The sequence below is a fragment of the Equus przewalskii genome, chromosome 21 (assembly GCF_037783145.1).
Source record: "Equus przewalskii isolate Varuska chromosome 21, EquPr2, whole genome shotgun sequence".
Lineage (NCBI taxonomy): Eukaryota > Metazoa > Chordata > Mammalia > Perissodactyla > Equidae > Equus > Equus przewalskii.
The window spans coordinates 24,483,973-24,503,282 of NC_091851.1; the positions used below are offsets into that span (position 1 = coordinate 24,483,973).

The window sequence follows — 19,310 nt, forward strand, 5'->3', positions numbered from 1 at the left end:
CCTACCCCCCAAATTTGCTCCCCGTTCACAGACCCAAAACCTGGCCCAAACACCATCAAAATATTTATTAAAACCAAAGCAGGAGAGAACAGAGCTGTTAGGAAGGCAAATCAAAGTGCAGATTGGAGGGTGGGGCAGAGCAAGAAGTGGGGTGGAGGGGGGCACTTCAAACGCCACAGGAGGAGCCCTGTGGTCTGGGCTGGGGGGAGGCCCTTCACCCACCCCTCTTGCCCACCCTGTCAGTGAAGGTCCCCCACTCACCTCTCCCATCTCACATCCATCCTGGGGGGCAGCTGGGGCCCTGCAGTGACCCCTGGGGAGGGACTACCCCCTCAATCCACCCATGGCTGTCAGTTGGTCAGTCTGTCTCCCTCCCTCACTTTCCCAATAAATAAACCGCTCAGGCCTCAGCTCCTTCAGAGTGGGGCAAAAAACAGCTCAGGGACCCCCACCCTCGCTCAGGGGTACAAGGAGTTGGGGCATCAGCCCCACATCCCTCCTACCCTTTGCTGGTGCCCCAGGCTTGCCAAAGAGGCCTTGATAAATAAATAACGCTCCATTAAAGCTTCAATCAGAAAAACCTTTAAGACGACAGAAGTGCTCTCGCTGTCCTGCAAACAAGCAGGCCAAGGCCTCGCCACCCGGCCTGGTCAGCACGCAGGATTCTGGGGGCAGGTGGCCACCCTGGGCCTCGTGGGGCCCCTGGAGCAAGGAGACCAAAAGTGCAGTTAGAGCCCCCACCACGCGCACACATGGACTCATGCACACACACGTGGACACACTGGGGCGTGTTCTCAGTGCACGCGCAGATGTGTTCACCTTCATTCCCCGGCACATGCACACACACATGCTCACACACCACTCACCCCGTGTACACACATGATGGGTGTTGGGTGCATGCACATACACACCACAAACAGAATCCTTCCCTTCCTGGCTTGCTCAGCCTCCTGGCAGTAGCCAGACTCCAGAGCTAGAAGCTTCTGGAGACAGGGGAGAGGGGTATAAATTAAATGTTTCCAATTGGGCTGGGAGGACGGCCAGAGGCAGGGGCAGGGGCTCCAGGGCTGTAGAGACAGGATGGGCACCTCAGGAGGCCCTGGCCCCCCTCAGCCCCATCAGAAATCCAGGGGAGTGAGGTCCCCAAAGTCACAGTCGAAGAGGTCTCTGATGCCCTCACCCTCCTCAAGGCCAAAGTGGTAGTCAAGGGCCTCGTGGGGGGGGGACAGGCTGATGAACTCCTCAGGGAGGAGGCTGGAGAAGTCCTCCCGTACATGCTCCAGGAGCGAGTCAGCCGCCACCAGCGGGGACAGGCGGTCCTCGTCCACAGGGGCCCGCAGGCCGCCCATCCGGGAAAGCAGAGGTTCTGGGGAGACGGGGGAGCATCACAGGCCGGGGACGCCCCGGCAGGGAGGGCAGAGGGGGCTGTCATGCCTGCCCACCCACCTGGGAGAGGGGCCCCTGCCCCGCCCCTCCCGCCCTTCACCTACCTTGCTCCAGGCTGAGCAGGGACTGGCTAGGATCCGTGGCAGGGGATGAGGAGGGAGATGATGGTGGTGGCACTGTGGTGGCAGGATTAGCTGCCCTGTCCTCCTCCCCAGAAGCTGTCCCTTGGGACAAGGTCTTCCCGGGGCTGATCCCGCCCGCGCTCTCCTCAGGGCACAGGAAAACGTCGATGGGGCCTTGTTTGCTCTTAAGGGAGATCTGAAAGGTCTGGGCGGAGGCAGCAGGCAGGGTAAAGTGAGGCTCAGCTGACCACCATCCCAGCCTAGCCTGTTCTGGCGGGGCCTGGAGTCCCAGGTCTCACCTCCGAGGAGTCCACGGCTTGAAGCTGGGTCTCAGGAGGCGCCTTGATCACCATGACCATCTGCTCTGCAGGGTCCGCGATGCTACGAAGGTCCTGGCAAGTCACATAGGCCAGGGTTGGTGGAGTCAAGGATCATATGACTTTTGACTTCTGGGGGCCACCCACCCCAAGAGCTCATAAGGCAGAGCCCACACTTGCCTAGTCATGGCTGTCCTCTCCATCCCCCACCCCAGGGCCTGGCACATAACTAGTGCTTGAGCCTATCTCATGCCCTTGAGCCTCAATTTCCACATCTGTACAATAAGACCATTCTACCCATCGAATCCCAAGGTAATGATGGCTGCCTTCAATAATTTCATGTAAATTACTTAACATAACTCAAGGTGTGGTGCTGAGGATTTATTCTGAGCCATGACCTCGCTGTCAATTAGTGGCTGTGTCCAAAATTTACAAACATAATTTGGGTATTCACTTAAAAAGAAAGCTTATTTTAAAATAAAAGTTTAAAAAAAAAGTTTCTACTTTTGCAAATGAAAAACAGACAAAAACTTGCATCTCTAACCTTGAAGCTACAACCATGTACTGAGTCACTGTACTAAATAATGTTCATTACTGCTGGCACCATCTTTTCTTGTTCTAATTTGTGCAATTTCAGAATTGGATTATTTTCTCCTTTTACAGATGAAGCTGAGGCTCAGAAAGCTTAAGAAACTTGTCCAGTATCACACAGTGAGTAAACGCTGAGCCAGGACTAGCATCCAAAGCCAGAGCCCTCTCCTGGATCTAGGACCCAGGGTAGCCTCTCTGGTCCCACTTGGGTGGGGCACCCCCGACCGCTGCCCTCCAGGCAGTGCAAGGATATCGCTGGCTGTCAGTGTCCTCAGAAAGCAGGCGCAGCTGTGTGGTACAGATGTGGATCAGGTGGTCCAGCTGCCGCTCACTCTCCTGCAGCTGCCGGAGGTCCTGGGTCAGTCCTTCAAGCCGCCCACCAATCCCTACTGCTGCATGGCTGCCTCTGTGGGGAAGCAGAGCGAGGGCTAGCAGCTCCTGGCCCCTCTGCCCAGGAGCCCTGACCCTCGGCATCCAGTCTGCTGCTGCCTCTGTTCTGAGGCCCAGGCAAACCCTGGCCCCTCTGGGTCTGGCTCCTCAGCTAGGAAACAGCAGAGGGCTGACAGCTGGGCTCCAAGTCAGACAGGCCTGGGTTTAAAGTCAGGCCTGAATCTGTCTATAAACACCCATGTGGCCCTCGCAGGGGGCTGGATAAGTAAATGATGGCATAGACATGCCACAGAGTACTCCACAGTTGTATAAAAAGATGAGAATACATTAGATGTACAGACACCAAAGCACTTCTAAGACTTGTTGTCAAGTGAAAAGAAAAAAAGAATGATGCAGAATGGAATGATCTACCAAAAACTGAGAAGGTAAGATGTGTTCAAGAGAGGGGAGGACGACGAGCGGGGAAAGAGGTGAGAAGGAACAATAAAAGAATTTACAGGAATAAAAGAGTTGTGTTAGAGCAGCCCGGCAATGGCAAGAGAAGTCAGAATAGTGGTTACCTGGGGGTATGAGGGGTGGGCGACGACTGGAGAGGGACCTAGAGAACTTTCTGGCATGCTGAAAATGTTCTTTATCTTGATCTGGATGATGGTTACCCAGGTGAACAAATATGTACAGCCACACTGAGGTGGATACGTAAGATCTGTGAACTCTCCTGCACCCATCACCTCGGGGAAGCCACCTCTCCTCTCTAAACCTGTATCCCCAGCTCTAAGATGGGGACGCAGGCAGCCACAGCATCACTATCAGCTTCTCCAGGCTGGCCCAGCCCTGGCCTCTGCCCACCCTCCCGCTTGGCTGGTACCTACAGCCACTGTATGTGGTTCTTGGACTTCTTGGCAATGAGCTGGATGCCCTCGAGGACGTTGGTGATGTCATAGATGCGCCGTTTCTGCACCTTCAGCACCTCTGCCGCCCAGTTCAGGTCGACAACACCATCAGCTGAACGGCTCAGCAGTTCCAGGAAACGTTTGGTAGTCAGATTCAGCGATGTTTCATAGCGTGACTTCTCCCCGGGGGATTTCACACCTGGGGGGGCCAGGCAAGGCAGGGTCCCTCAGCACCACCCCCACCCCCAGCTGGGCCAGCCTAGGGGTGGGGTGGGGCAATGGCTTCTTCCCCTTGGTGAGGCCAAGCAGGGAGGCCCTGTGGCGGCTGCCTGCCAACCACAGCATTCCTCTTCCGGCCGGGGAACTCCCTACCCCCCAGGGCCTGGGGAAGCCATGCCAGGCGGCCACTCCAGCTACCCCTTGGGGCCCCCAGAGGCCTGGCTCAGGCCCAGGCCTGACACACCAGAGATTTAGTTTCCAAGCACGTTTGTCTGTCCACACCCCAATCTGGGCCTGGTCAGGGGGGCTGCCCCAGCCTGTGCTCCTTGGGTACCTTTTCCTGGGTGACGGCCTCTGCCCCGGGTTGGCCCGCTGCTCTCAGCCAGGTATTGATGGTCTGTTTCCAGGTCCAGCCTCCGCTTCACCTGCAGCAAAATAAATGGGAGGATGCCCAGTAACCAGGAGAGTGAGGCCACAAGAGACCCGGCTGAGGGCTTGGTGCTCCTGGGCCACCCCAGCCTCAGTTTCTCTACCAGTATGCCTAAGTGTGTGAGTGAGGGGCAGATCCTAAGGGACACAATCCTACTGCAGGACAGAAGACTCAACTGGAAGTCCCAGTTCCACCCCTACCTCCCTGGGGGCCTGTGGTAGTTTGCCAATTTTTTGATACTCCTCCTTTCAAAAGATGGAGCCTAATTCTCCTCCCCTTAAGTATGGGCCAGATCCGGTAACTTGCTTCTAATGAACAGAATGTGGTGAAAGTGGCGGTGTGTCACTTCTGAGACTGAGTCCTCGAGACACTGGAGCTTCCTCCTTGTTCTCTATATTGGATCACTTTCGGGGGAGCTCATTGCCATGTCATGCAGGCACTCAAGTGACCCAAAGGACAGGCCCAAGCAGCAAGGAACTGAGATCTCCTCCCAACAGGACCATGGGTGAGCTCAGAAGCAAATCCTCCAACCCCAGTCACACCTGCTGTCAACTGGAGCCCGGGCCAACATTTTGGCAGCAACCTCAGAAGAAACTGAGCCAGAAGCACCCAGCTAAGTGCCCCCTGACTTCCTGACCTACAGAAACTGTGTGATAATATATGTTTGTTGTTTTAAGCCATTAGGATACAGGTCCCTTGGGCAAGTCGCCGACTCTCTCTGGTTTCTGACTATCTGTGAACAGGACAGCAACTGGTGCTCATCACGCACTTTGCTTCCATTAGATCATCCCATCCTAGGGACTGGCGGCACACCAATGGCCTCGCTTTACACATAAAGCAACTGAAGCCCAGAAAGGCCCAAGGTCACACGGCCAGGAAGTGGCAGAGCCAGCATCCCCGCCCAGGATGCCTTGTGATTTAGTTCACACACTCGAGGAAGATTGCCCTGGCAGTCTCACGGGCATCTCAAAAGCATCCTGATCAAAACTAGCCCCACCCCCTCAGCCCCGCCCACTGTCCTCCTCCTATCTAGTGGCCAAGAAATCCTGTCACCACAGCCACTACCACCTCCCACCTGGACCATTTGGCAGTCTCCCCACTGGTCCCCCTGCCTCCATCTGTCCCCTTCCACCTTAGTATCCTCATCTGCCACCACTTCTCCACATGAACTTCTGTTGAGACGTGTTTTTTCATAAACTTGTGCCTCTGAGCCTTAGCCCATGCTGGTCCCTCCCTGCCTCTGCCTCCCACCCTTTGCACCTACTCCTTCCACCCGTCTGGGCAGGCACCTTGCCTACCACTTAAGACTTTCTGATCCTGCAACAGAGACTGTGCCTCTTCTCCCTCTCAACTGCCTCGAACCCAACCTATTCCCACACTGTCTCTCACTACAAATTTCTGCAGATGTGTTTCACCCAGAAGCCAGGGAGCCCCTCAGAGGTGGGCACTGGGTCTCAATAACCTCTGCACACAGTGTCCAGCACAGGGCCTGGGCACCAACAAACGTTTGCTGCATGAACCTCCCCACGTGCTGGCAGACCTGGACACTCCCTCTCACACACACATTCATGGGCTCCCTGAGGGGACAGAAGAGCTAAGCTGGGTGCTTCCTCTGAATTGAGCACCATGCTAAGTAACTGCTTCACCAGCATTCATCACCAAACCCGCCAACCACCCTGCAGCGGGTGCCATGATGATCCTCGCTTCCCGAGGAGCCTGCACCTCAGAGAGGTCACACAGACTGAGAGGTGGAGCCCAGATCTGAACCAGAGTGGGCTGGCGCAGAGCCCAGTCCAGAAGCCAGATCCCCGAGAGCCCATCAGAATGTACCCCTCTCCAGCCCCGCCCACGGACTTGTACCCTGGCATACTCCTGCCAACTGCACCCCTCGCCTCCTCCCTGTTCCCCAGGCCCTCGCCCACCGTGAAGGCAGGTCAATGCCACACGCTAAAACAAGGGCTCAGGCAGATGGATGCCACGGCAAAGACCCCAGCAGGGGCCCTGAAAGGCAGGGATGAAGATACACAGAACACTGGTGAAAAAACCTGATGACTCAAAACACCCATCCACAGGAGGGGGCCACAAAAACTGTGGTTCATCTAGCCCCGGGAGTACCAGCAGCTGTCAGGGACTGAGGCAGGTCAATGCAGAATCCTCTCCAAGACATAGTGACAAGAAAAACACTGTTATAGGGAAATGCATTTATATGATCCTTTTTTGGATTAAAAAACTCATGCAATCGTTTTTCTCTGATTCAGTTTCTGTTATCACAGAATCCATCTCAGAGGTAACCTCTGTATGGGGGGGGGATGGGGGACTGATGCCTTGTCTGTAAAGTGTGAATGATGCACTGTTTGAACGTTGAAATAAAGGAAAAACTACAATTTTTAAAACTTTAGAAAAGGAAAGCTGTCATAACCACCCCAAAAAACAAAACAGAACAGGCTTAGGAAAAGAAAACAAGGAAAAATGGATGGGGCTGAGACCCCGCCCCCTTCAACCTTCGTCTCTTAACTTTTTCTATAGTAAATGTGTACTACATTTAGTTTGTTTTTTAATAGCCATGACAACAGGGTAGAGGTGGAGAGGAAGGGCCAGAAGGAAGGGCTGAATTGCACAAAGCCTTGTATGCAGGAAGTGCTCAATGAATGCTCACTGGTGCAGAAGCTGACCCTGCAGCTTGTTTCAAGGACTGCCCCAAATGCATGCCAGTGCAGAGGTCGGTGGAGGTCACAGCTCATACGGCCAGTGGCTACTCACAGGTACAAGAGTTGGGGGGTGTTGGAGGGCAAAAGCTAGGCCCCCACCCCTACCCACTGGCAGAAAATGCCCACTAGCCCCTAAGTACTGTGAAGGCAGAGGCTCCTTACTTGCCTCTGTGCCTAGTACTTCATGGGCACTCACAAAGTCAACAACTGTTGAATGAATGGAATGCTCAGGCCCAGTGAGGCTGCCCCTGACACCACTGGGGGTGGAGCAGAGGGCATGTCTCCTCAGCCCAGTCTCTGGCAGTTCCTCTGAGCCTGGAGCTCAGCTCCCTGAGGGCAGGACCCACAGCCCTGGGCCTGTAAGTACTTGTCAGACAGCTAAATGGAGGATACTTGTCCAGGGCCCCAAGCTGGTACCTGCAGGGATAGGCCATCAGGGTATGGGAGACAAGCCAGGTGACCCACTCCTGGTACAATCCCCCTCCCCCTCACTCAGTAGGAGGAAGGGCCCCTGAGCTTCCTTCAATCTCTATTAGCATCTATAGGAGGCAAGGCATCCTAGCAGTTAACTAGTTGGGAAGTTTGGACTGGTCCTACCACTCACTAGCTGAAGGACTAGGGAAGGTTCCAACATCTCCAGGCCTCAGTTTCTCTATCTGTAAAAGGGGAAGGTTGCCGAGAGGGTTAAATGAGTTAACTGGGTAAAGTGCTTGGCACAGAGCCTGACACACAAAACAGTCTCAAAACAATAGTGGCTGCTATTGTTATTATTATTAGCATCTTGGTGATTCCGGAAGGCAGCAGTGGGCATGGGGCCAATGAGGTTGGGGGAGCCTTGTCTGGATGCCTCAGGGACCAGCTGCCACCCAGGCCCCCATCAGCAGTTGGGCAGCTTCCATCTCCCTGCGCAGGGCCCTGCCTCACCCCTCCTACTTGCTCCAAGCCCCCTGCTGAGACCCCTCCTGCCTGCCCCACCTTCACCCACAGGCTGTGCCAGTCAAACTGGTCTCCACACCCTGTCCCGCAGCCCACAGGTCCAAGCTCCAGGCCTCCACTCCCTTCTCCCCCTGCAGTTCAGCTGCCTCTTCTGGGCCCCCCAGTCTGACCTGGTCTTGAGCCTCTTGCTGCTCAGGGAGCACTTTATCAAGGCATCTCCCAGAGGCCCAGCCTACCCAGTACTTCCACAGGGGCCCAGGGGTCTGCCTGCCTGATTAATGAGGCTCCATGGCAACCAGGCCCTGGGCGGGTGGAGGGTGGCAGATGGAAGGACAGGCAGAGGGAGGGGATCAGCAGCTGGCCCAGCCACCCCGCCCCTTCAGAGAAGGCCTCCCAGCCAGGAGGCCTGTCCCCAGAGGCCCAGAGGGCCAGGCCTGCACCTGGCAGTCAAGCGCTGAGGCAGGAAGGAGGGTCTCCTTAATGGCCCTTCAAAGGTCTGGCCCCAGGATGCCCCCCTTCACTTCCCCAAGCAACCGTGCCCACCACCCGGCCACAAGCTCTGGTCTGAAGCCAGCGGGCCTCAGTTCAAATCCCAGTCTCACCACTTTGAGCCCTGTGATGGGGGCAAGTCGCTTCCCCTCTCTGAGCCTCAGTTCAGATGGGTCACCGAGCTCAGAGCGTGGTTATGAGTTTTAGCTGGCTCGAAGTTCGCCAGAGGCCTGACAGGCAGTCAGCGCCAGGTGAATACACGTGGGCCATTATTATCTGAGTCTGACCCACGCGCGGCTCCAGTGAGGAAGCTGAGGCCCAGGGCGCAGAGAAGCAAACAAGGACTGGCCCGAGGTCACCCTGCACCCCGGGGCGGGGCCCGGAGGCCCAGCCCAGGCTCGGCACCGCCCAGCCCGGGAGCCTCAGCACCCCCTCCCCCGCCCCCGCTGCCTTCGGGCCAAACACCGCGCCCCGCCTGGGTCTGCGCGGGGGTCCTGGCAGCGCGCTTGGCCCAGAGTCCCGGGTGTCCGTACCGGCGGGCGGCCGAGCGCGGGGCGCGGCGCGCTGGGTGTGGGCCGGGGCGCCTGCGGCGTGGCGAAGAGCAGCAGGTCGGGGTCGCGGGGGCCGGCGGCGGGCGCGGCGGGGCCGGCTGGGGCCGGCGGGGCGCTGGCGTCCTGCGCGGTGGAGATGATGACGATCTGCGAGGAGTCGAGCAGCCGCAGCGCGCCGGCCCCGAGCAGGGCCTCCAGCGCCGGCGCGCACGGGCCGCCCGCGGGGGCCCCAGCTACGGCCATGGCGCTCACGGCCCGCGCGACCCGGGGGGCAGGCGGCGGCGGCGGCGCGGGCCCATGGCGGCAGGCCGCGGCGAGGGCTCGATCCTGCTCCGCCCCCGGCCGCCGCTGCCTGCAAAGTCCCGGCCACTTTTACGCGCCAAATCCTTTTTGCCGCGAAAGAGCCACGCGCCGCCGAGCGCTGCCACCATTGGCTGGCCGGGCCGTGACGGAGGCGACGGCGACCGTGCCCATTGGCTGCAGCGCGCCGGACCGGCGGCGGGGGGCGGGACGGGGCGGCGGCGCGAGGCGGTGCGGCCAATTGCGGGACGGGGCGCGCGCAGGCTTTGTCGGGGCGGGGCCCTGGGCGGTCGCACTCCCCGCCCCCAGCCGCGAAGGCCTGGGCTCGAGGCGTGGTGGCCCCGCCCCCGCCCCGACACACCTCACCTGCTGATCCGTCTGGAGACCTTTGGGACTGAGCGTCGCTTCTGCACCTCTCACCATCAGCAGACCCCACGTGACCCTCGGAGTTCCCCACCACAGCCACCACCTGTAGCCCCAACACCCTCAGCCCAGATTTCTAGAAACCGCCCCTCTTTTCTAGGTTCTCAGGCCCACCTCCAAAGCCCCAGCTACATCTCCCATCCTCAATTTGCCCAGCCTCTGCCCTTTCCTTCCAAATCCTGCACCCGCCCTACCTTTGTCACCCAGAGCCCAAGTAGAAGGGGGATGCCAGGAGTGGTGGAGGGACGTCTGGCCTAATACAGTTTGGGATTTTCCTGCAAGACCCGTTTTAGCTGGAATCTCTTCCATAGCCCGTACACAGCTCCTGCTTGAACTCATTCATTCAACAAACTTGAGAGCCTGCTCTGTGTCCCGTTCTTGACTCCTGGCCCTCAGGAGCTCACAGTTTAGGGGAACAGAGAGGTAACAAATGTTTACTACACGATGAGGAATTTCCACCGTTAAACTAACTCCATGTTAGACCTCACAAAGGGAGGAGGTGAGGGTGCTGAGCATGAAAATGCATTTAATCCGGAGGCCCTGGGACCTCTCCATCAGCCATTTCTCATTGCTCAGGTCAGCTGATTTGACCAATATTGTCCTCTCCTCTGTGCCAGGCCTTGTGCCAGCACTGAGGGCAAAGATGTGAAATTGATAATTTCTACGAATTTGTGTCATCTTGTGGAGATGACCCACGTGAAAAAAAGTAGCTGAGACACAAACAAGAATCAAGTCCCTAGGCCCAGTATATACATCACCTCCTCCAGGGAGCCCCCCAGAGTCCTCCATTGCCCGATGCTGCCTCTGTTCCAGCACTGACCACACACTTGGTTTCTCCATCTACTTCCCCTACCAGACTGGGAGCTCCAGCAGGGCTTCTTCCCACCACTGGCCTGGCCCAGAGCAGGTACTGAGAAGGGTTAGGAAAGAAACCAGAGGCTCATGCCACAGGCCACCTAGAATGCAACAGGGAGCCCTGGTTGTCCGAGAGTAGTCCTTAGGGCCCTGGCTACAGAATCACCTGGGCTCTTGTTAACTCTGGGTGCACCCCAGCCCTGCCAATTAAGAATCCCCAAGTGCCCGGCAATCCACATTTTCACAAGCAACCCCTCCCCCCCATTCCAGGTAGTTTTTCTGTACTTTCCCATTTGAGAACAAAGTGGTATACCTGTATAACCAAAACGTGTGGGACAGCCTCAAATTCCAGCCCCTCGAGGGTACTTCTCAGCTTCAGTTTCCTCATCTGTAAAATGGGCACATAGCCCTGGCCCCTTCCGGGGTGCCGTGAGGATGAAAAGCCTAAGGGATCTGAAGGGGTTTCATGAATTATGAGGTGGTTTAGGAAAGCAGTGGGAGTTTCCTAAGCAGTCTGTGAAATTACTTGCTGCAAATCCTAGACTGTGTCAACCCTGGAAGGGACCACTGAGACTATGCAAGCTTCTTGCTGCACAGATGGGAAAACTGAGGCCCATTCGGGGGTAGAGACCTGTGAAGCCAGCCAGTGATAGAATCAGGCCTACACTGGATTCCTATCCCTGGGGCCAGCCTGTCACTCTCTCCTCCCCAGTGAGAGAAGCTCCTATTGGAATGCTAGGTCTCATCTGAAATAACCAAGCCAGACCCTGACAGAGGGTGAGAGAAGCCTGCAACATCCCCCTTCCAGATGGAGATTCCTTCCTCCACATCTTCCAAAAGCATCTCAATAACAGTAACATTCACTTTTGTAAAGCCCTCTCATATCCAATAGTCACTCAACAAACACTTATTGAACACCTGCCATGCGCCAAGCACTGTCCTGGTTGCTGGAAGACAGATACTGTTATTATTGCCCCATTTTATGATGAGGAAACTGAGTCCCAAAGGGCGTGAGCTTCCCTAGCAGAGGAAAAGGCTATTATGCAGGCTTGGTGAAGCTAAAGCCAGGGGTTTTTCAGAGCCCTGCCCTCCCTGAAGTATTCAAGTCCACAGCCTCCCAGGTAGAAGCTGGTGCCCTCCTTCCCACAATCCCTCCTGCCCTGCTGCAGCAGAAAGGAGTGAAGACCAGAATTCCTGGTGTGAAATCAAGGAAGAGATAAGGGCCTTCTGTATCTATTAATACCCACTCAAAAGCAGCAAAGGCCTGAGAGATAGGGTCCCTTTGGCCCCAAGCCTGGCAGATCCTGATAAGGCCATTTTCAACATCAACAGTTCTCTTGAGGCTGGGAAGCTTCCAAAACATCCACAATTACCAGGCAGCCACTTCCATTGATGATCTCCTTTCAACCTGATAATCCCATAAGTGAAGGTTGTTTATCCACATGGTGCAGGAGGAAGGAAGTGCAGCTCAAGGTCACAAAGCAGAACTGAGATGGGAACTTGGCCTGTTTCAAGGCAAAGCCCAGGAGGGCCTGCCCTCATACCCCGTCATCCTCCGTAAATACCCCAAGAGCCAGGCTTGGGGCTGTCAAGATTATGTGTGGTTTCCCAAAGGTACTAGGGTGGAGAGTGGCTTACCGTCATCACCACCTCCACCAACCCCTTACCGTAGAGGAATCCAGGGGCTGGAAGCTCCTGGGCCCGTGATCCTGGCCCTGGAGACGCTTTTCCCTCGATTCTTGCCAAGAGGCAGGATGGTGTAGAAGTGATAACATGAGCTTCTAAATCAAGTGGATGTCAACAGGAACCTTGGTCTGTGTGACCGTGGACAAGTCAATTCACTTGCTTGAATGAGCCTCACTCATTCAAACCACAGATATTTACTAACCACCTACTATGTGTCAGCATTGTGCTAGGTGCTGGGGAGATGGCTGAAAGCAAAACAGACCCAGCTCTGATACCTGGAGATCACAGTCCAGTGGGAGAGTCAGAATTATTTCTACGTACCTGCACAATACGCTAATTAAGAAGTTTGACAAATGACACAAATAATTCAAAGGTATTTATTCCACACACACCACCTCCCTAAACATACATTCTTAGCTTGAAAAAAAAAAGTCCCCAAACATGAAGTGCCTAACTGGGAGAAATGATTCTGTGGTGACTTAATTTGATTAAGGGGCACAGAGAAAGCCATTGTTGAGTTCTGGCAGAGGGAGGCGGGGAGTCTGATGTCTGCAACATCATGGTTGTCTCGAATGATCCCTCGTTGCTACACTGAATTCTCCCTTTGACTGACGGTTTACAGTCCCTGGAGACGTTCTGTCGCCATGCCAGTTCCGGCTGTGTCTGAACACAGCCCTCCCTCCCCATCTGCGGCTAACGCAGGGGCAAGCCTTGGAAGTCAGGCAGACCCCAACTATGTGGCTTGGCTAGACGACCTTGAGGAAGTGATGTACCCTCTAGAAGGGCTTTGCTTGCCCCATCCACAGAACGAGGGGCAAAGGCTCCTTTACAGGATAGATGTCAGGGTTAATTGAGAAAACAGGACCAGCAGAGTTCTCAAACTGGCCCACAGGTATGATTTAATTTGCCTACAGAGTATTTTTTCTGAATTACGAATTCGTTACAAATTTTTTTAATTGGGAAATACTATATAAAAATTCAAATATTACTGTTTCTTTTAAAACTAATATCTGGCAATACTAGCCAGGCCATCATGGTGCTAAGCAGTTGCTGTCCCCCATTTAGCCAGAGCCTTGACCCTCCAGGCCATCAGAGTTCCTGCCTGGCTTGCCTCCCTCAGTGACCTTACTTGCCCTGCCACTCCAGGTTTCTGAGTCTGCAGTCCCTGATGCCTGTGCCTGGCACAGAGTACGCAGCCAATAAATTTTAACTACTATTAGTGCTATCATTACTGCCAAGGAACCGACCGGCACCAGCACAGCTCCTTGGCTTTGCAGGTAAGTAAAGAGAAGACATGGACATGGGAGAGAAGGAAAAGTGGCCTTTCATGGTAAAACAGGAGACATGGGGCTTAGTGCCAGCCAACAGCTGCCTGGCTGTGTGACCTTGGCCAAATCCTTGGCCATCAGTTGGTCCATTTGTCCAGTTGGGTGTCGGCCAGAGGGTCCAAGGTGCAATGTAAGTGGACAGGTCTCAGGTCGATAAGGGAGCCTCCCTTCCCCCAAACCCCTGTTATTCCCTGAGTCATGCCCTGGGGACCTCTCTCCTTGCCAGTGCCACTTCCTTTCTCCGCATCACCTCAGACCCTGAGGATGGATTATGCTTTTCCAGGGAGAGGGGGAAAAACCAGACATAGGGGCCATGCCTGCCCTGCCCAGGGCCACAGTGAGGGGGTAGGGAGCCCTTAGAGCAGAGGGGCTCTGTTTTGTCATCTGTAAAATGGGGATGATAATAATAATAGTGTTTACCCGATAGGGTTGTTGGGACATTAAATGAGTTACTAAAGTGCTGAGGACAGTACCTGGCACATAGAGAGTACTGGATAAATGTCAGCTGTTATTAAGAATGAAGGATGGATCACTGAAGCTGCTTGCCTACTTCTCCTCTCAGTTTTTCCAAAGAGGAAAGAAAAACTGTTCCCGTCAGGCTGCAGAACAGGAGAGTTTTCACACAGCAATCCCTGCCCTGCCTCCCAAACCCTATCAGGCACAGGTGGACACAGAGGCAAGAGAAAAATACATGTGGAGGGCACCGAAGTGTGTAGAGGGGACAATCCCACATTCCACTGATTCTAAGACTTCGTTTTTCCTATTTAACATCTCTGAAATTGAGGAGCATCTTATAACTGATAGCACGTCCATTTTTAGGCAGGAGCTCTTTTCTTTCTTAGGGGCTCAAAATAATGTTGTGCGTCCTCTTTGATGGTGTCTGAGAAGTAATGAGATACGGTGGACAGCAAGTGCCCGGCACGGTGCCTGCCATGTCATAAACCCTCAGATTATTCTTATCACCTTCAGCATCTCCAGCATATTCGAGATTAGCCACGGGGGAGCAAGCAACTTTTCTTTCTTTTTCTGTTTTTCTCGCTGATGCTGACCTGCATTTGGTCCCCGTTTTGACAGGCACATGGCAAATGCAGGCAGGGAGGGCTCAGGAGAGAAAGACTTTTTATAATATATTAAGATATTCAGAGAGGAGGAGCCAGAGAGCTTTTATTTTTAATAAGAAAAAAAAATCCCTGCTGGAAGCCAGAGTTATATATATGCCAAACAGGCCAGGAAACCCAGCAGGCCTCCGGGAGCTGGCAATGAACCGAAACAGGGGCATTGTGTCCAGGCCACTGGCTGGCTGAGGGGGCATTGTTAGGGCCTGGCCCTGTCTGGGAAGAGGGGGGTGGAGGGGGCAGGGGGAGTGTGTTCCCATGACTCCCTGGGGAGTAACGACAATCGGGGCCAGCTGGGAAGCCCGCATGCCAGGGGCCCTGTGGGCGGGTGGCTGGCCCTGGAGGGGCCATGGAGGGCTGAAGGGGGCTGAGGAGGCGAGCAGGGGCAAGGTCAGGGCCTGTTTCCCAGTTGGGCGGGGGGCAAGGCCTAAGGAGGGGAAACATGGGGGTCATTTGCTGCCCCTCTTCCTCACTTCCACCTCCAAAACCCTGGGCCACTGAGTTTATCTCCAAATTGCACCCCAGATCTGCCCACTTCTTTCCACTTCGCAGCCCCACCCTGGTCCAGGCCACCATGGGTCTCTCATCTGGCCCCTATGCTCTATTCTCCACACACAGCTAGAAGGCTCTCTCCAAAATGCAAATCACAGCATCACCTCCCCTGCTTAAACCTGCCAAAGGCTGCCAGTCACACTTAGAAGAAAACCCAACCCCCTTACTCTGGCCCACAAAGCCTGCCTGATGGGCCCAGCCAGCCTCTTGGACTCCACCTCCAAGGCTCCAATGCGTCCCCACCCTGCACGCTCTCTGTCCCAGCCATGCTGGCCTCCTGCCAGGCCCTAGAATGCTTTCAGCTCGTTCCTTCCTCAGGGCCTGTGCACTTGGCAGATCCTATGCCGGGAACCCCCTTCCTCTACACCTTTGCATGGCTCTCTCCTCCATCATTCAGGTCCCAGAGCAAACATTACCTCCTCAGAGAGGACTTCCCTGGAAAACAGACGCTCTTGTTCTCCTATTCCAACTCATTCTATTACGCTGCCCTGTACCACTGACTTCACAGCGCTGACCGCCCTCTGAAATTAGCGCATTTGTGTATTCATTTGTCAGTCTCCCCTCCCTAGACTGTAAGCCCCAGGTGGGCAAGAACTGGCTTCGTTCTTTGCTGAATCCTAGCCGCCAATATCACCAGATACTTAGTAAGGACTCAGTCAACATTAGCCATTATTTTTATTATTCCCGTGCTCAGGGCTTGGTAAACAATGTCAGCGGCCATGAGGTGGGGCCAGGAAGGTCACTCTCAAGCAGGGGCTCTGAATCTGCAATCCATGAACCCAGATTCCATGAACTTGGACAGGAAAAAAATCTCAACTCTATTTTCACTGGCCTCTAACTGAAATGTAACATTTCCTTCAATTCTGAATGTAGGCAACACACCAGAGGCCTATGGCGGCACCTGGGACTGTAGAAAGACAAACTGCCAACGGCAGTCACAGCTATTGCCATGTCACAGGTGCTGCAGGGACCTTGAGTTTATGTTTAGGCACCTGTGAAATTGTGGTAGTTTTGGATCTGCCAATAGATCTTGTTATTTAATGTGTTAAAAAAATCTATTACTAAATCACAAGTTTTAAAAATTTTTTGAGGGGCCAGCCCTGCGGCCGAGTGGTTAAGTTTGTGTGCTCCGCTTCGGTGGCCCGGGGTTTCACTAGTTCAGACCCTGGGCGCGGACATGGCACCGCTCATCAGGCCACGCTGAGGTGGCGTCCCACATGCCACAACTAGAAGGACCAACAACCAAAATATACAACTATGTACTGGGGGGATTTGGGGAGAAAAACCAGAAAATATAAAAAAGAAGATTGGCAACGGTTGTTAGCTCAGGTGCCAATCTTAAAAATTTTTTTTTTGATAATTATTTCCATATTCAATATAATTGTTGTCTTTTGTAATCCTGTGTATTTTATTTTATGGGTTTTAAAAACAGCATTCTGAGAAGGGTTCATAGTCCTCACCAGATGCCAAAAGGGTTCCTGATGCATACAAAAAAACCACACCCTCCAAAGGAGTGTCTTAAAAGAGCTGATGTGGTCTGGCCCTGATCCTTCTCTCAGCTGACGTCCAGCCCAGGAAGAGAGGCTGAAGGGAGAAGCCCAGAAGAGCAGTGAGAACAAGGTTTCGGAGAGAGAGACCCCACGACCTGAATTTCAGTTCTGCCTGGTCTTGTCCTGTTTATGAAATCATGGCATCTACAGCAGCTCTGAGCACAGAGACCAAGCACAGAAAGCAGAGCCCTCTGTTAGGAAGCCTTCTCTCAAAAGTCCTCAGAAGAGAGCCCAGCTTTCCCTCTGTCCTCTGCCTGGCCCGTGTGGCCTCCAGCTCACCAGAGTGAGTCCTGCAGGAGACCCGCTAGTTAAAAATTAAAACCCTCTCACCCAAAATACTCTTCAAAGCTGAGGTAAGACACACTTTCTCCCTATGAATCTGGAACAAGACAAGGAGAGAAAAAAAATATATTTCTTTTTAAAGTACTCTCTAATTCATCAAAGAAGGCAACCCTGAAGTCGAAGATTGTGGTGAGGATGTGGGGTTCGCGCCGGGAGGTGGAGCACAGCACAATGTTCTGGTTTAGGAGGGTGGCACATTCAAAGCCTGATTCTTATAAACCCCAAATGCACTCACGGCAGTGGGAGAAGGGACAACGGGGAAAGGAACGCCATCTCCAGGACACTTTCTGGAGCCTGTGATGTGGAAGGCGGGAGCAGCGAGCATCACAGGAGGCGGTTTCTTGGCATCCCAGCCTGTGAATCATCGCTCTCACATGGGTTCACCGAACAATCTCTAATTTGGGAGCAGAGCAGCAGGAGGGCCCCAAATTAACTTGGGTTTTGTCCTTCCCCTTTCACTTGGAGTTCCATGGGCCTGAATGTTGGGCGCCATCTACAGTAAGGCTCAAGACAGCTAGGGTGGTCCATTTTCACTTGGATCACAGTAAGGACCTGCCTGAGATATTGAGGGTAGGGGCTTGGCGGAGAAGTTGGGGGGAAACAGCTCAAAGAAAGGACTCACTTTCATACCAGATTATTGATCAAAGAGAAACCAAACATGCAGAGGACAAGGAAGAAATGTCAAAGAGCTGTTGAAATGACAGTGCAATGCAAAAGTTACTTACAAGACATGACAGGTGGCTGTGCAGACAGTCTCAGGAAGGCTGTACTAGAAAGTGCCAGCACTGAGGGCCCCTGGCAAGGGAAGGGGCTTAGGGGTGGAGCTGGGGTGTAGGAGGGGACCTGACTTTTCCCTGTTATGCACCTTTTGTACCATTTAAGTTTTGTACTATGTGTAAGTCTTATTGATGAAAAATTATTTTTTATAGTCTTGCATGTCAGACTTCATAGGAATATAGCAGGTGCTTACTAAACACATGTTAAACCACTGTGCTGCTTCAGGAACTAGCATTTACGGAGTGCTAACTGTGTGCCAAGGGCCCTTTGGCAATCTCTGTTTTACAGATCTTTGGAAGTGGAAGCTCAGCTAGGAGGGAGCCGAGTGGGGACTCCCCCCAGGTCTGCTGGAAGCCAGAGCTCTGCTCCCCGGCAAGGACCACACTGCCTTCCTCCCTGGAGTGAGCAGTTGGAGGCACCAGATGCTCTGGCAGGATCCAGAGCGATGCCATCTGTGAGGGAAACCTATTCTTAGAGAGCAGAGACAGTCGGTGGTGGAGCCAGCCAAACTCCAGCGGCAGTGGGGGGACGTCGGGAGGGGTGGCAGCCAAGGCTTTACCTTCAGCTGGGGGGTAGGACAGGCTAAAAGCAGGGCATGATATTGTGATTTATAAGAAATATATATTTGGCCATCCAGATGACCAAAATATATTTCTCATATATACCTGGTCTTCGTTCACAGTTCCTGGCTCACAGCTCCCAAAACCCTTGAAATTTCTTGTTTATGTTAACAAAGGTGACTTTTGGACCCCACCCAGGGTGGGGGCTGGTTGGCAGGAGAAGCAGCCATGTGATCAGAGGACTGGAACTTTCAGTCCCACCCCAGGTCCTCCAGGGAGTGGGGAGGGGCTTGAGGTTGATCAATTGCCAAAGACCAATGACTTAGTCAATCATGACTACTTAAAAAGCCTCCAAAAAACCCCAAAAGGGCAGCTCATCACCCTTTTTCAGAGAGCTTCCACATGCCACCGTGCCTGTCCCCAAGCTCCACGAGGACAGAGGCTCCTTTGTTTGGGATCTCGCCCTATATATCTCTTCATCTAGCTGTTGATCTGTTTCTTTTAGTATCCTTTGTAATAAATCGGTAATCTAATGAGTAAACGGGTTTTCTTGAGTTCTGTGAGCCGTTCTACCAAATCAATAGAACCTGAGGAGGCGGTTGTGGGAAACCCTGGTTTGTAGCCGATTGATCAGAAGCACAGGTAACCATCTGGGCTTGTGACCGACCTCTGAGTGGAGGGCAGTCTCTTGTGGGACCGAGCCCGTTCCCTGTGGAGTCTGATTCTATCTCTGGGTAGAGAGAGTCAGAATTGAGTTGAATTCTCGGATACCCTGCTGGCATCTGAGGACAGC

General features: G+C 53.9%; 1 protein-coding gene across 1 annotated transcript; it reads right to left on the minus strand.

The window, feature by feature from the left end:
• Nucleotides 1-50: 50 nt before the first annotated feature.
• E2F1 (E2F transcription factor 1) lies at nt 51-9,403 on the minus strand. Its single transcript, XM_008508351.2, has 7 exons — nt 9,012-9,403; nt 4,250-4,340; nt 3,676-3,895; nt 2,670-2,822; nt 1,808-1,922; nt 1,491-1,713; nt 51-1,366 (listed from the first exon to the last, which is right to left on the minus strand). The coding sequence occupies exons 1-7, from the start codon at nt 9,270-9,272 to the stop codon at nt 1,119-1,121; spliced, it is 1,311 nt and encodes a 436-aa protein (XP_008506573.2). The 5' UTR covers nt 9,273-9,403; the 3' UTR covers nt 51-1,118.
• Between the last annotated feature and the right edge of the window lie 9,907 nt (nt 9,404-19,310).